The 15,219-nt window shown below is 36.0% G+C and overlaps 1 protein-coding gene across 2 annotated transcripts in view; it reads right to left on the bottom strand.

Annotated features, from left to right (window-relative positions):
- Positions 1 to 217: 217 nt before the first annotated feature.
- Positions 218 to 15,219, bottom strand: part of LOC146003916 (cysteine sulfinic acid decarboxylase-like) — a 37,903-nt gene continuing 22,901 nt past the window's right edge. For both annotated transcript variants that reach the window (XM_083142404.1, XM_083142414.1), the window contains 2 exons: positions 10,839 to 10,983; positions 218 to 4,229 (listed from right to left, as the gene is read on the bottom strand). In XM_083142404.1, coding sequence (XP_082998530.1) covers positions 4,047 to 4,229; positions 10,839 to 10,983 — 328 coding nt within the window. In that variant the 3' untranslated portion in view covers positions 218 to 4,046. The remainder of the gene's footprint in view (positions 4,230 to 10,838; positions 10,984 to 15,219) is intronic.

Genomic DNA, 15,219 nt, shown 5'->3' with positions numbered 1-15,219 from the left:
CATGCCCAGGTCTGGTTCTGAACCCAGGACACTGCATCATAGCATGCACAGAGGTTCACGTCAGTAGTTCAGATCTCACTTTAAACTGTAGGTTGAGTTCCAATTAACCTGTGCTTAAAATTGACTTTAATAAAGTTTCTTTAATATAATTTCAATTGATAAATTGAAATTATATTAAATTACCTGCAGGAAAAAAAAAACGAGCTGAATATTTATATGAAGAAATTTACTTACACAACATTCATGATGACAACTATGAATTAATACAGCACTAAACATTCACAAACACTTTTTCTTTAGTTAAACTTTTACATTCTTTCCACAACAACTACACATCCATGTATCTCCCCAGAATAAATCATGTTACAGTTAAAATACCAATGTAAAAAATTTTAACAACTCCAAACAACAAACCAAACAATTCCGCAATTAACAAATGCAAACACACAATTCCTGTTGAAAGAAAAGTGAATTTATACATTCATAGGCACACACAATTGCACAGATACACACTTTGGAATTACAAAAACTAGAGAAAATGTTCAAATTTTTATGGTGGGATCAAAAACAACTGTTTGCAAGTAGAACACAACCTGTAAGGGACTGGAATGTTAGATACAATACAAGATATCTCAATGAAATAATTTATGGTATTCTTGATAAAATGATGTACCTGAGACATGGTACCTAGCAACCTGGTACATGAAGGAGAAAATCTTTAGAAAAACATATCAAACAATACCAAGAAGGGCTTATGGGGCGGAGGCCTTGAGGATTGAAATCAGAAGCCAATAGGATAAGACTGGGATAGTAGGGACATGAAAAGGATGGATGATGAGAGAAATGGAAGAAAATTATGTAATGGAAGACTTTAGGGACGATGCAAGGCAACATGAAAGGAAGAAATGGCTGCAAGAGGAAACTGGTATGGGGAAGGTGGCAAGGGTCCATCTGGTGGTCCAAGTAGGCTAAGGCCCCTGTAAAGGTTGCAAGATCATGGGTTAAGTAATATTCCTGATACACAAACTGAAAGGTATGATTTATCTAAAAAAAAAAATATTTTGTGGAACCTAATTGTTACTGCTGTTGCCTTGCAAATGATCCAAGGTTTGACCCCTATTGCCAGTGTTAGGACATTTACTATCAAATTTTCTTCTTCTATGTGTATTTTGGTTTTATTTCTAGGGCTGAGCAGATAACAATGCTTATGAATGAGTATTGGTTGGATTTTGTTTACTGATACCAGCCAATACTTTTCCGGCATTTTGGTCTTTCCCAAGGTTGGCAAAAATGACCTGACACATTCACAGTCTAATTATCCTGAAAATTATGCAAAATTCGAAGTTTCCATTTATTTGGCACCAATATTGTACGGAAAAAGACCTGCACTGTTGCCATGCGGTCTAAGATGTCAGGCTTTGGGCTCCAGCTATGGGATGCACACAGGTTCGAGTCTCCTGGGGGAAGCGTAACAACTTTTCTCCTGAGATTTTTGCCAGTGTATGGGACTGGTGGACACCCACCATCCTGAGGAAAATGGGGAGCTACGAATGACTAACATAACCCAGTCATGAAAATCGTAAATCTACGACGACTGGGGGTTCATCGTACTAACCACACATCAATCTAACTGGCTGGATGATCGCCCACATCTACTGAGGCATGTGGGAGTGAGGTTGGCAGTCGGTAGGTAGGCCCTGTAGAGTTCTTGCACCACAGGTTAATATTATATTATTATTATTGTGTGGAAAAACTGCATTTTATGATAACATAAAGAGGTATTTTAGTATTCTGATTCAATTGCTGAATATTTTGAAGGAAAACTATGACAAATTGATACATATAAATTGAATAGAATATTTGCACACTAATAGTAGTCACTATTTTGAACAAGTTTTAATTGTTTCAATTCTGAAGCATCAGTATCAGTGGGAATTCAGCATCGGTATGAATATTGGTTCAAAGAGGTATCGGCTCAACCTTAGTTATTTCCCATCCCACCATGACAATAAGGTTGAGTGGTGAACTGATGCAATGCACAAAGCACTAAAATGTAATGTGATGTCCATATCCTACAAAGGATTCAAACCTAGGACAAAATGGGAATAGTATTTTATTCATAAAGACTAATCAATGCTGGAGTGTATTAAAGAAGAGGATCTTGTGGTAATGTAGTCTTTCCAATCCATTCAACACATTCATTCACTTTGAAAGCAACACACACATTCTCTTACACAACACACACACACACATAATAAATGCAATTCATTTCATACAATGAAATATTTACTATAATAAATTACTTTTCATCTAAATTTGTCAAAACGTTAACATACCCATGTTCCATATTGAGGCATTCTACCTTTTACACTGTTGAGAAAAAATTACAGTCTTCTTAAACTCTGGAAGAAATAGAAAATCTTATTCCTACAAACACCTCATTAAAATTTAACACAGGAAATAGGAATGTCAATTATGTACAAATGTACTATAAAAATTATGCCAATACATGGAAATGTTCCTTGAAGTTGTATACATACAATGAATGAAAGTAATGTTTGCTGATAACAATGATACCAATTTTAGCCAATCATTCCCACAATAAGAAAAAGAAAATCACAGAAAAACTGCTAAATATGTATTCTCACAGAAATTGAGCGATATTTAAGTATTCCAAGAAAGATCTACCCCAAATAATATTCATCCAGTGCTAAATGTATGACAAATTGTAACAACTGTAGGAGAGGGAGTTACGGAGTACTATAGCTTGTCCCCCTCTTCCAGACAAACAATGTTTCCATACAGTTCTGCACAATGAGAAAGTAATTTCTAATTCATAATTTCGAAATCCCACATGCATTTTTTTTTTGTTCTTGAATGTGACAATTTTAGGTATACAATCAAATATTTCATGTCAAAATTATTTTTACTTCGGTTCATGGATGTGAATACCTAACTAAATCACAACCTCCAAGAGGGGTACTATTTGGTTCTTAAAATTCTTTGATTTATTGCAGTCAAATTAATATAGTGTTAAATAACAATATGTGAAAGCTTTATCCAACTATGCTTTAACACAAGAAGGCGATGTTAAGTTCAGTGTGTCGGAAATGATCACAGGTGTCACCCGAGCTTGACCTCTGCTTATGACATGGACCCTTCACAGTATCTTCCTACTACCTGCTTTCATGTGGTGTTATCAACGTACATGATGGAAACCTCTTGCAACAGGTAGAATTGTAGAAAGTGGGGAAAATTTATAATACCAACATATATAAAAATTCTTTGTTATGCTCAAAATCTCCCTTCTGTTATTTCACAAAATATTTTATGGAAGTCATTCCGTAGTCTCTTGACAACAAATTGTTGCATTTTGCCCTTACAATGTAAGAATTCTTTAAATCCCGATAATCGGCATGAGATACTATCATCACCCAGATCGAACACACACAAAATTGTATAAAAATCCACTCATTCCTATTTTCTCATTGTAAACTTGCCGACACGATAAAACAACCAGAGACAAAATAGTGACACATGATGAATGCATGTACTTCCAAAATTGAAATAGCCACATCAAAATGAAAGAAGACTACATGAAATATGCAAAAAAACATCACTGGACATTCATTCTTGTATATGCACACCAATTTCAGAGAGAAAATTATTAAACAGAAATGAAAATGAAACTATTTAGGAGCAAACTGCAAAATCTTCACAAAAATAACTTATTTTTGGTACTAGTATATCCCATCAAAAACACTATATACTCTTTTTATATTCAACTCTCCGTTGCATGAAATTGGAAGTACTAATTTACACACATAATACCATACAATTACGTACCGTACGAAAAGAATTCATTTTACAGCAATACTGACGAATAACATGGTAACTCCTACAAAATATTACAGTACAACAAATAAAATTTACAAAAGTTACCAAATGCGACAACTTATTCTTTCATCAAACACACAAAGATTATATATATAAAAAATATTTATATACAAACAGTTGAGTTCCACACAATCACAACTAGTCCATGCTTACAAATCTTTCCCAAGTCTGTCTATCTCTGCGGCTATGAAATCCATGTCCTCGTAGGTAGGTGGGGGATAACAGGTTGTCACGAGACGGAAAAAGTTCTTGAATCCTTTGTGAACAAGAGGCTGGTAGCCTATCATCATTGTCCCCTCCATTATCATCTGCTCCTTTACTTTCGGAGCAATCTAAGGAAAAAAAAAGAAAAACTGCAAATTAAATTATTCTCTAAACAATGATGTAGACCAGCAGTTCCCAAACTTTTTCATTTTATGGTGCCCTTAGTGTTTCAAGACTTTTCCGCAGTGCCAAAGTCAGAATGTAGGCCTATCTTAACACTTGCAATGCACACTTAACACTTAGTGTGGTTAGGTTGCTTGCCTTAAGTTAAAAAATAAACACATACTTTAAATTCAGAAACATTTTACATGTAAAAAGTACTCAATAAGCACATATTTGGAACAATCATAGCATTGAATCAATAAAATTGGAATTAAAATAAATATTGAAACATTTCACGGTACTGTGGTGCACACGTTGGGAACCACTGATATAGACAACGTGGAAGGCAAATTTTCAGTGTTTTCAGCACAGACACCCACACATGTTTAGTTATTCTGTAAAATGTCTTATTTGGACTTACTACCGCTAACAACAATGTAACTGTAGCAGCAGCTTGAACAACTGTTTGTATCACAATACGTCCACAATGCCCTGAAGCCAAGATTCTAGACACTGACTTCTAAATACCTAATTTACTTATTTCTTTATTTACAAACCTGTTCAAAACTTAATATATCAAATTCAAAGGTAATTTACGTAACTGGCAAAAAAAAACCACAAAAAAAAAAAAACAATGGTTCTTTTATTGTCTGGAAGTCTACTTTTCTACAGATACACTAATTAGTAGAGGCACATATTTTTGGTAAATAAAAAAGGAAACTTTCGGTACAATAACAGTCAATTTCGGGTTCAAAAGCGATAAATAAAATACAATTTCGCTGTAATAGCGGTGAAAAAGCTGTATATGAAAATACATTTTTGTTTTAAAATTGTGAATACATATAATCCCAAATTTGATTTAAAAACTGCACTTACTACACAAAATAAACATATCCCTTCTAATAACACATTTATGTCGTTACCAGAATATTAAGTTTATTCCTGTATAAAGGGGTCCATTTTTGTTTCTCAAATATTCACAGCAGAATTAATCAATTTCCTGTACATTGCACAACTCGCAGGATAATTGTGACTTCAGAAAGGGTCCTGTTGGTAAATAAACACTAAATTTTGTGTTTTAGAGTCTATTTCACATTTTGTAGTTCATTTTGCATTACTTCGTGACAAAACCGGGTAGGAAAATGCAGCTCACATTTTTCAGAAACATGAAAAATTAACATTACAAAAATGTGTTATTTCACATTTAGTGTTTTTGTTAAAAACGAAATATGCATGCCTCTACTAATTAGGACTGAATATATAGGTGTCAACTGAGTCAATCCACACCACCAGGAGTTAAACCTAGAATTCCTTCTGTATGATCGTAACCTGGTATGAAAAATGGCATATTCATCTTGGGACGAACATAATACCATGATGAAACAGCCATTTGAGGGTTAAGACCTGTAAACAATTTTCCCTAGGGTGTTGCAATGTCAAATTAAGTTCCATTGCCACTGGCATGTGGCATTCTGGACTGGAAAAAATATTTTAGTGTATTTTAATTAGGAACAAAGTTTATCTTAAAGTACAGATACCAATATCTCAGTGAATTGATATGAAATGACCAACATTTAGTTCATTTTGGCTTAATTGCATGTAACTGCACGTAGTTCAAACAAGGTCTGACAATTAAGTTTGCATTGTTGAATATCACTGTGGCCACCAAAGAAGAACCCCCCCTTGGGAAGCTATGCACCGACGCCAGCACCTAATCCACCCTTCAAAGCAATTTTGGAACTCTCTTTCTGGAATGGCCATCAGAGTCATCATCGTATGTCATCAAAATGTCTTCCCTTTCAATATTTCCTTTCTCTTTGGGTAAAGAAAAAAGTCATTGGGGGGGGGGGGGGGGGGGCATGACTTTTTCATCACCAGTGATAAGGCCCAAAACATCATCTTATCTTATCTCGCCAAAATGTCTTGGCAAACTTCAACTTTGTTTTTGTTCATCTATGAGCTCCTTTGAGACCATTTTTTAACATACCTTTCTCATGCCATGACTTTCAGTTAAGATTTTCTGAACTGTTTTTCTATCGATTATATTACTTGGTCTGCTTTGCTTCTCACAGTCAGCCAACAGTTTTGACACACAATTCGATGAATTTTTGCAATGTTTTCACCAGTTCTGCTTGTTACTGGCGGCAGCCATGTCCTCTTTATCAGTGACACTTTCTTTTTCCTCAGAAAAGCATTTAATCCATTTGTACATAGCTGTTTCTTTATGACATTATCAGCAAGACACCGCCATACATCAACACAAACACAGCTGTGAGAAACTGATATACCAAGATTATGAAATCTTACCAAGCTGTTTGTACATGCTGCTAAAGGGTATTTAAAGAAATGTTGATTTGATAAAATTATTGACAATTTACTGATCAATGGATATGTCACTAGCAAAACTCAGTGGTCAGAAGTAGCGTGCTAGTATAGTTAGCTACAAAATTTGTAGCAGCGCTACAATTTGAAAATTGTAGCTGTAGCGAAGCTACAAAATACCTGTAGTTGTAGCGAAAATTTTGCTACAGCTACATTTCTTCTCTGCATTTTGAGAAAAATTTAACAATAACGCTTTCTTTTGCAGGAGGTTCATAAAGACAAAGTCTATTAGATGGAAATACAAATAATATAGATTATAAATATCTTGATATCGCAGATTACAGATATGTGCGTATAGAAAAATCTAATATCCAGATAACTAAAATGAACTGGCATATATGAATATATTCTGGCTAACAGCTACGTTTTTTGAGCTGTATCGCTATTTTGGGGAGAAACATGCCTCGTTTGCTGCACCCCTGAGGAAAAATGCCTCGTTTGAGCCACCCCAGAAACAAATCTTGTGAATATCCATGTAAGAGACAGGTAAATGTCATTAATTACTTTGTAAAACACATCTTGCAGTGCAAAAACGAGCAATCAATGGATGGACAGTGACAAAGCAATAGTGCCAGCATTCTATGATTCAATACATTAACAGCATTGATCATTGTTAGTACATAGGATCTCCCCAGCAAAAAATTATTGTTACAAGAATGATAAGCATACACTTTCTGGTATTAAAATTATTTTCGTCATAATATTTGTTCACAAATTTCAAAATTGCTTTGTTTAGAACACTCAGGTATACACATCAGTTTCCTCAATATATTTTATGACATTGTAAAAAGTATGTACGAGTTACTGACTTTTCTGTAGAAACGGTAATTTTCTTTAGTTAATATACAGTTTCCAAATGTATGTATTTCTTCTACTTTTATGTCGCTTTTCTGTAACTCTTGCTAATCATGACAATGGGCATGAATGGTTTATTTTGTTATTCTGTTATCTAGTCGTGCTTTCTGCCACTTTTGGCTAATTGTGAGAATGATGAATGATGATGATAATGAGCAGTATGGGGAATGGAGGGGCAGAAGGATCCATCCTCCCAACTAGGCATCTTTTCTAGTTTTTGTTTTGAGTCCACTTTATGCACAGATAAGCTAATCAAGACTAGATCCAAATATCTAGTGTGTCTGCCAGGTATCGAACCTGGGGACTTTGATTACAAGGTTTACTTAAAGCATCGCTCCATCAGTTACTCATTTAGCTATACCAAAGAAGCATCCCCCAGCTATCTGCAATGTTATAGCAAACATCCAACGAATTATGGGAGTTACGATAATAAATAACAATATATTTGTACAACTATCATACTAGGGGCTTCTTCTGAATGTTCATGTGGTTGTCTTTTTTTTTATGTAGAAGCGTAGCGAGCTACTTTTTGGTAAATGTAGCTGTAGCAAAGCTACATTTTTGGACAGTAGCGGTAGCTGTAGCGAAGCTATTTTTAAAATGTAGCGTTCTGATCACTGGCAAAACTGATACCAATTAAGAGTAACAATTAATCCATCACACTACTAGCAAAGAACAGCTTTGGTTTCACAGGAATGCTACATTTCCAAAAGGTGTTGAAAAACAGTTCCCAACAACATGTTTGTTCCCGAGAGGGAAGACCATAAAGTTCCTCTTGAACTCCAAGAAGTTGAGTGGACCATAAGCATTGTGACCCACTAGGATCTGGGATGACTAAAGTGAGTAGTCTCAATCAAAAGTTCTGAATAGGCTCAAATGCAGGCGCAGAGCGGAGCATCCATGTAAGCCAGGCTTACACTTTATTAGTTCTAGTAAAATGTATGCAATTATATGGCAAAATTCTTAAACAACTTCAAAGTTCAACTCTGGTCAACTCCAGTGTTCGAGATCCTGTTTGTTAGATTGCAACACTTCAGCACCCGGTGGCCATGGGATCTCCCACCTTCTGCTTGTGAAAAGTTGTAAGCCTTCTGAATTTGCCTTACAAATTGTTAACCGCGAACGAGCAGGGGCTAGGCCTACCGTATCTGGACTGGATGGAGAAGAGCGGGTCAAATAAATACATGTGTAAACCTATGGCCAGAGGCTTACAGCAGTGTTGCACACCTCATGTTTAGAAAAAGTGTTGTTCATGGACGTCCGCAGTATTTCTTTCCACCAGGGAGGATTAAGGAAAGTATTTTTTCCAGGGGTTGGGGTAAACTAGGTATATTTCCTCCATAATAGAGTTGCCTCCTCAAAAGATACTAATTCAATTTGAAGTTAACGTTTCTCTGCGTCATCCTTACAATAATTACCATAATTTGATGACTGAAATTAAATTATATGTGTGAAATATATTATTTTATGGTTGACATTCATTTTCCAGGAAGGGTCCCTTGCCCCTTCTGGACATCCATGGTGTCGTTTAAACTCCGAAATTATGCTACATACTACTAAATTGTTCTGGGATCTACATATTATTAATACTAATTTATAACAAAAACAAATATAAATTTGCATGGTTCAACCAATGGGATGAGTTCGGCGTTAGACATGAAAAGTTTCAGAAAATTCAACCACCACGAACAGCAGCTCTCTTGTTTTATTTGTATCCCTAACTTCCAAACGTATTTTTAAACTTGTACCAGATTTAGCTTTTTATGCTTGGGTTGGTTTTACTGGCGTGAGACACAGGTCCTGTAAAAGGAGGGGGCTCCAGTGTTGTTGGATATGAATGAATGGAAATGGAAATTTGAGCCGCTGGTGTTTCAAGGAGATTTTTTTAGCAGGAACAGGGAATTCTGAAGCAAAAAAACTAATAACAGGAAAGGGAAAAAGGAGAAACCTAAAAATGAGCGGGAAACTAGATATACATTAATATGCTAAACGCTTGTTTCTGTTTTTTGCTTGTAGCAGAGCATAAACATCAGAAATATTAAGATCTCTGTTTATTGCTTATATTTGAACTCAGTTGGTAGTAATTGAGCTAACAAGTGCAAAAAGTTCTTAAAAGTTACATGTTTAATGAAAGCTGAAGATTGAACTAGTTTTACAAATCTCATGTCAAATGTGAACCAAATATTATTAATTAAATTTAATTACATAGTCTGAGTTTTAAACACTCTTCGAACAACATACAAGAAGCCTGTTTATGCTAGATTTGCATTTACACTACCCTAAGAAAGCACTTACATCTCCTTTGATACAAATTTCTGGATACTTCTCTACAATTAGCGAGCATTTCTTTTATATTTTATTTTGTAGTTCTTTTTTCTACGAAATAGGGAATTTATTTATATACTCCGAGTCCGAAACATCACTGCTTTGAACAGTGCCCGCTTTTGGATATTTTTTTTTCCTATCTATTGAAAAGCAGGTTGTCGTCCCTATGCTGTGGTGTGGATAACTTGTTGAATACGCCGTTTTCCAGCAAGGATTTTGCTGCCAAGAAGAAACTTGTGGATGTAGATAGGCCCACCCCTTCTCTAGCAGACATGATAACAGAAACAAAAAATGAAGTATGCCAATTTTGTGATCCATGGTACGAAGCTGATACTTGGTTATGCGGTTGTAAGAAGTATTCAGCACTTTTCTGTCCCCTTCTGTTTTCGATTCTTTATTATCATTATTCTTCATTTTATTTAACTTTGCATATGTTTTATCGTTACGTTACTCATTGCGATAGAAATAAGACTGATGTAATTATAAGCCTTGCAAAGAAAACACCAGGCTCATGGATTTATCCAGAATCTTTAATCTGGTGTAGTGTAACATAGTTTCTAAGAAGTGTAAGGTTAAATTTAGTGCCAATATTAGGGTTTTGTGAAAAGTTCCAGGAAATTGTTCTTAAAAAATGGGGGGGAGGGTGTTAATGTGCGTGTGTGTGGATAAATCACTCACCATGCCAGCCCAAAAATAAGAACAACAGGAAATAATCTTCATCCTGCTAGACTTACACTGTTGGAAAGGTCACGTTCCGCCACTGCTCAAATGCAATGTACAAGATGTTTTTGGTACATGAAAGGCATCCAGAGAACAGGAGCATGGAAGTGAAGGAAGTTTGGTTCAAGAGATGCAGGATTGTGTTCATCAATTTGTGTTAAACTGAACAAGTTTGCATGTTCCCAATTATATATTCCTTTACCTTACGATTTATTCCAGTGTGAAATTTAGTTTCCATTTCACTTCCAAGGTCACATTTATAATTAAAGCATCAAAAATTGTAGTTAGCTTACCTTCTCAATCTCAGTCCACCACTCACTCGTTTCCTCTTGGTCCCGCAGTCTCGGAGGAATGTACCAGAAGCAAATATTGGTGCACTCAAATTCTGGAAGCACTAACCTAAACCCAGGTCGCTTGGAGACCTGATCCTTGAAATATCTGGTGGAGAAAGAAAACAAACCATTGTAGAAATATTATATGCTTCTACTTATGCTTGAGAAAATTTAACTCAAAAGAAAACCAAACAAAAGAGCCAACAGCTATGTTCTGCATACAGGGCTAAGCCAAATGCACTTGGCCTAATTTTTTTATTAGTAAAACAACACTGGGTCAATAACTGAACATGCAAAATTAATATAATACATTTATTTTAAGTGATTTTTATTTTTCCTGCGATGTTTCGTCCTGGTTTCCAAGAACTTTTCCAAGCTTACACCAAGGTAAACACACACACAACAAACAAGCTCACATGGCTAGTCACACTACACTTCTAAGGAATGAATAATTTGAGTCCTTATTTCCTCCTAGGTAAACTGGTGCAGGTGTCATAACTGGCAGTTTCTTCCCCTCTCCTCTGTCCTGTGACCTACTCTTCTTGGCTTCCTTCCCTTCCATCTTATGGTGGAAGTTCTGGGAAACCAGGACGAAGGTCGCAGGAAAAATAAAAACCACTAAAAATAAATGTATTATATTGTTTTTGCATCTACAAAAATGGGTTATGTGAACCTTTAAGAAGAACATAGAATAACTGAACATGAAAGCTTATCTAAAATGTTCATGTTTGTCTATTTTAAGTATGAAATCATGCAGCAAGCATGAATCCTCAACATATAATAGAGTTCCCTTGCTACGAAATAAGTGTCTACAAATCCTGCATGTGAATGTAATATTCGATTAAGCTTGACAGGTGAGTTAAACAAAGCTACTCTCACTCTGAAGACCAGTGCCTGCAAAGAGGATTTTCATTAGAGAAACATGCTCAGTGTACCGAGTCTCATTGTTGTTATCCGACTTTCAAGACCAAAGTCTACTTTTTTGCAAGTAGCTCCCCTATGGTTAAGTGGAGACATCATTAGCAGCCCATGTCCTGGATGTATTTTTCCAAACAAAACTTTCAACCTGCTTGCTATCATTTTGCACGGAAAATGTATCGGAAAAGGATAACTTTTGTCACAGTGACAGCAGTTAGCAAGTGAAATAGTAAGGTGTATTGCACATCATTGCAAAGATTAGATTCTGGTGAATATCTACATATTTTACTACTCCCTCTGTCCCATAATTATAGTCCGGTATGCCAAAATGGTAGTACAGGAATGACAGACAAAGAGGCAGATGGAAAGCACAATTTGTACTGATCCTTGAGTAGTAAAGTTGTATGACTCATTCCCTTGTTTCATGTTCATCTTCTGTATACACCAATGTCACAGTTCGAATATCGGGCAATTATTATGAGACAACAAACAAAGGTGTACCGGACAATAATTATGGGACAGAGGGAGTAATTACTTACAGATGAGGGGTTAATTAAGAAATAACGTAAGACAATCAGGCATTTTTTAAGAAAATGCATGAAAAATTGAAGCCCTCTGAACATTGGCAGTTTTAGCCCATATTTAAAAAAATATATATGAAGATATCTTACGTGGTGAAAACTGTGATCGTAGAAAATTATCATTTGTTACTGTGACAGCAGTTAGGAAAAAAATATTGATGGCTATTGTATATCGGTGTAAAGACTATATCACTGTTCCTATAGTAAATTGTTGATGTGTTTCTTGAAACACTACCAGATTTTGTTATGCTATTTCTGCACTAACCCCTCATCCTTGAGAAATGAGTAAAATATCCAGGTATTTTCCCGAATCTAGTCTTTACATTGATGTATGATAATCATCATCCTTTTGTTTCGTAACTGCTGTCACTATGATAAAAAGTCACACATTCGCAAACAGTTTGCAATACTGGAGCATAGGGGTTTCGCTGCGTGCAAGTTTTGTTTGGAAACATACATCCGGGATGTTGGCTCTAGTGACATCATGCTTAGGCAGTCCATTGTCCTCACAGTACCACGTCAACAATATTTTGGAGCTTCCAAGGAGCAGACCGGAGTGCTTGTATTGAAGATGAGAGTGTTAATCATTTGACTACATGGGAAGAGACAATGACAAAGCAATTTTAAAATCAGTTTGAGAAAAGGTGAATCATGTGATAATGCACTGTATACAAGTGAAAGAGAAAATGTTGGAAAAGTAATAAAGGTAAAGTGTTCCCCTGTGCATAGCACCATGCCATGAAGGCGTATAGGGGGTGTGGGTGAAACACCCCACACTTTCTTGATCCGGCCGTGAGTGGGGGTGATGTGATCAGCATCACGCCCCTGACTGCCTTTACCCCCCCAGGTTTCCCCCAGGTACCCATGTTATTCGACGCTGGGGTTGTGGAAAAGTAATTCTCATCAAAATCTATTTCCACTTGGTTATTTTATGTTGTTTTTCCATCTCTTTATGTTGATTGCAGCAGCAAGAATGATGGAACTGATACATCTTACGAAGTATTTAAACCTACAATCCCTTACACTGTAGAGTGATATGCTACCAATCCATCACAAACCTTGGCTCTCAAATCTGAAAATTCCATTAGCATCTCAGTGTTATACTCTCAGATTTTACATTTTATAATTTAATATACTTCACCTTCCAGGTACCAACACAAGAAAATGTTTGAATTCTTTCTTCGAATTTACAGCTGCCTGCGAAAGTTTTTGCTTGAAGCAAGAAGATGGGCTGCCCCACTCATCTTCTCGCTGGTGTTGGAATACATTATCAGGCAGCTACAAATTGGTACCAGAGGCACTATACAATACAAATCCACACAATTAGTTGGATATGCAGATGATATTAACATCATGGGTAGATCACTAAGAAGAGTAAAGGAAGTTTTTAAGGATCTGAATGAGGAAGGCAAGAAAGTTGGACTAAAAATAAACTAGAATAAGACAAAGATACTAATCCAGTCAAGGAAAAAAAGAAACTGGGAACAGAACATGGTACAATCGAAAACTAACAATGAAATGACCAACAACTTCTCATACCTAGGCACAAACCTGAATGAAAAAAAAAAAGATGAAATAGCAGAAATACAAGCATGCATCCAAATAGCAAATAAAGCCTACTTCTCGATATTACCTTTAGTGAGATGTAGAGATGTCAATCTGAGAGCTCGAGTGATACTATTCAAAAACACTCATTTGTAGTATTTAGTATATGGATGTGAAGCATGGACTCTTACAGAACAAGCTGCTGATAAACTCTACTCATTTGAGCGTAAAATCCTCCGAAGGATCTTTGGCCCTATTCAGTCACAAGGAAGATTGAGAATCAGATATAATGATGAAATTTACAAACTATATAAGGAAGTACCTCTCTCCATATATGCAAGAATAAAAATACTAAATTGGGCTAGCCATGTAGCAACAATGGATGAGCACCAGATCCCAAAGAAGATGCTGGGAGGAAACATGGGAGGAGAAGACCTGCAGGAAGACCAAGGATTAGATGGGAGGACAGTATCCAGAAGCATACAGAATCCATCCTTCACATTAGAAATTGGAGAAGAGCAGCCCAAGACAGAACCTTCTGGAGGAAGAAAGTTGAGGAGGTCATACCCCGAAAACGAGCCGAAGTGCCATAGGTACAAGTGCAGGCAAAAGTGTTTAGTCACAGGCCTGTGAAGAATGTTACACTGTAGTTAGTTTAAATAGTAAAAACTGAAAAGTCTACATAATATGGGATTATAAAATACTTCTTTATATTAATCTTCATTCTAATATTCCAGTTAATAATTGACTTGAGGTACACTTACGCTTCCAACTTAATGTCACCCTCCAGTATAACTGTATCTCTAATCTTTCAAAAAGTACAACATGCAGTAACAGGCAAAACGAGAATTTACATAATGATATATTACACTGGGAAGATTTAGAAATCAGCATTAACCTTTAGTGGACAGAGCAACGTGTGTGTGGATAGCCTCTCCATTCGGGAACTTCAAGCTTTTATTTTGTGTGTGTAAGTGTGTGGTAACAGGGCTTTTAGCAGAGATGAATGTTATACACTGTTTATCTTAATAATGAGTGTTAAAGAAAGAAGAAAATAGACATTTTAAAAATAATTGATATTCAGCATGCCCCTGTAGCCACCACAATACACCAAAGTGAATGAAAAAATGTTGTATATAGCAGTGGTACATTCCTACAACCATGCAAAGTTTTGTTGAAAATAGGCTGATACTTCTTTGGGACAAAAATAATAATGTATAAGAGCGGCAGTGTTGTCAGCTTACAGAAACAATTTCCAGAATTTTGCTTCTACCTCTACGGATGCTGGATGGACCAAA

This window comes from Lepisma saccharinum, chromosome 1, assembly GCF_977018435.1.
Source record: "Lepisma saccharinum chromosome 1, izLepSacc3.1, whole genome shotgun sequence".
Classification (NCBI taxonomy): Eukaryota; Metazoa; Arthropoda; class Insecta; order Zygentoma; family Lepismatidae; genus Lepisma; species Lepisma saccharinum.
Note: the sequence above shows the minus strand (reverse complement) of the source record. Positions and strands in the feature narration are given on the sequence as shown.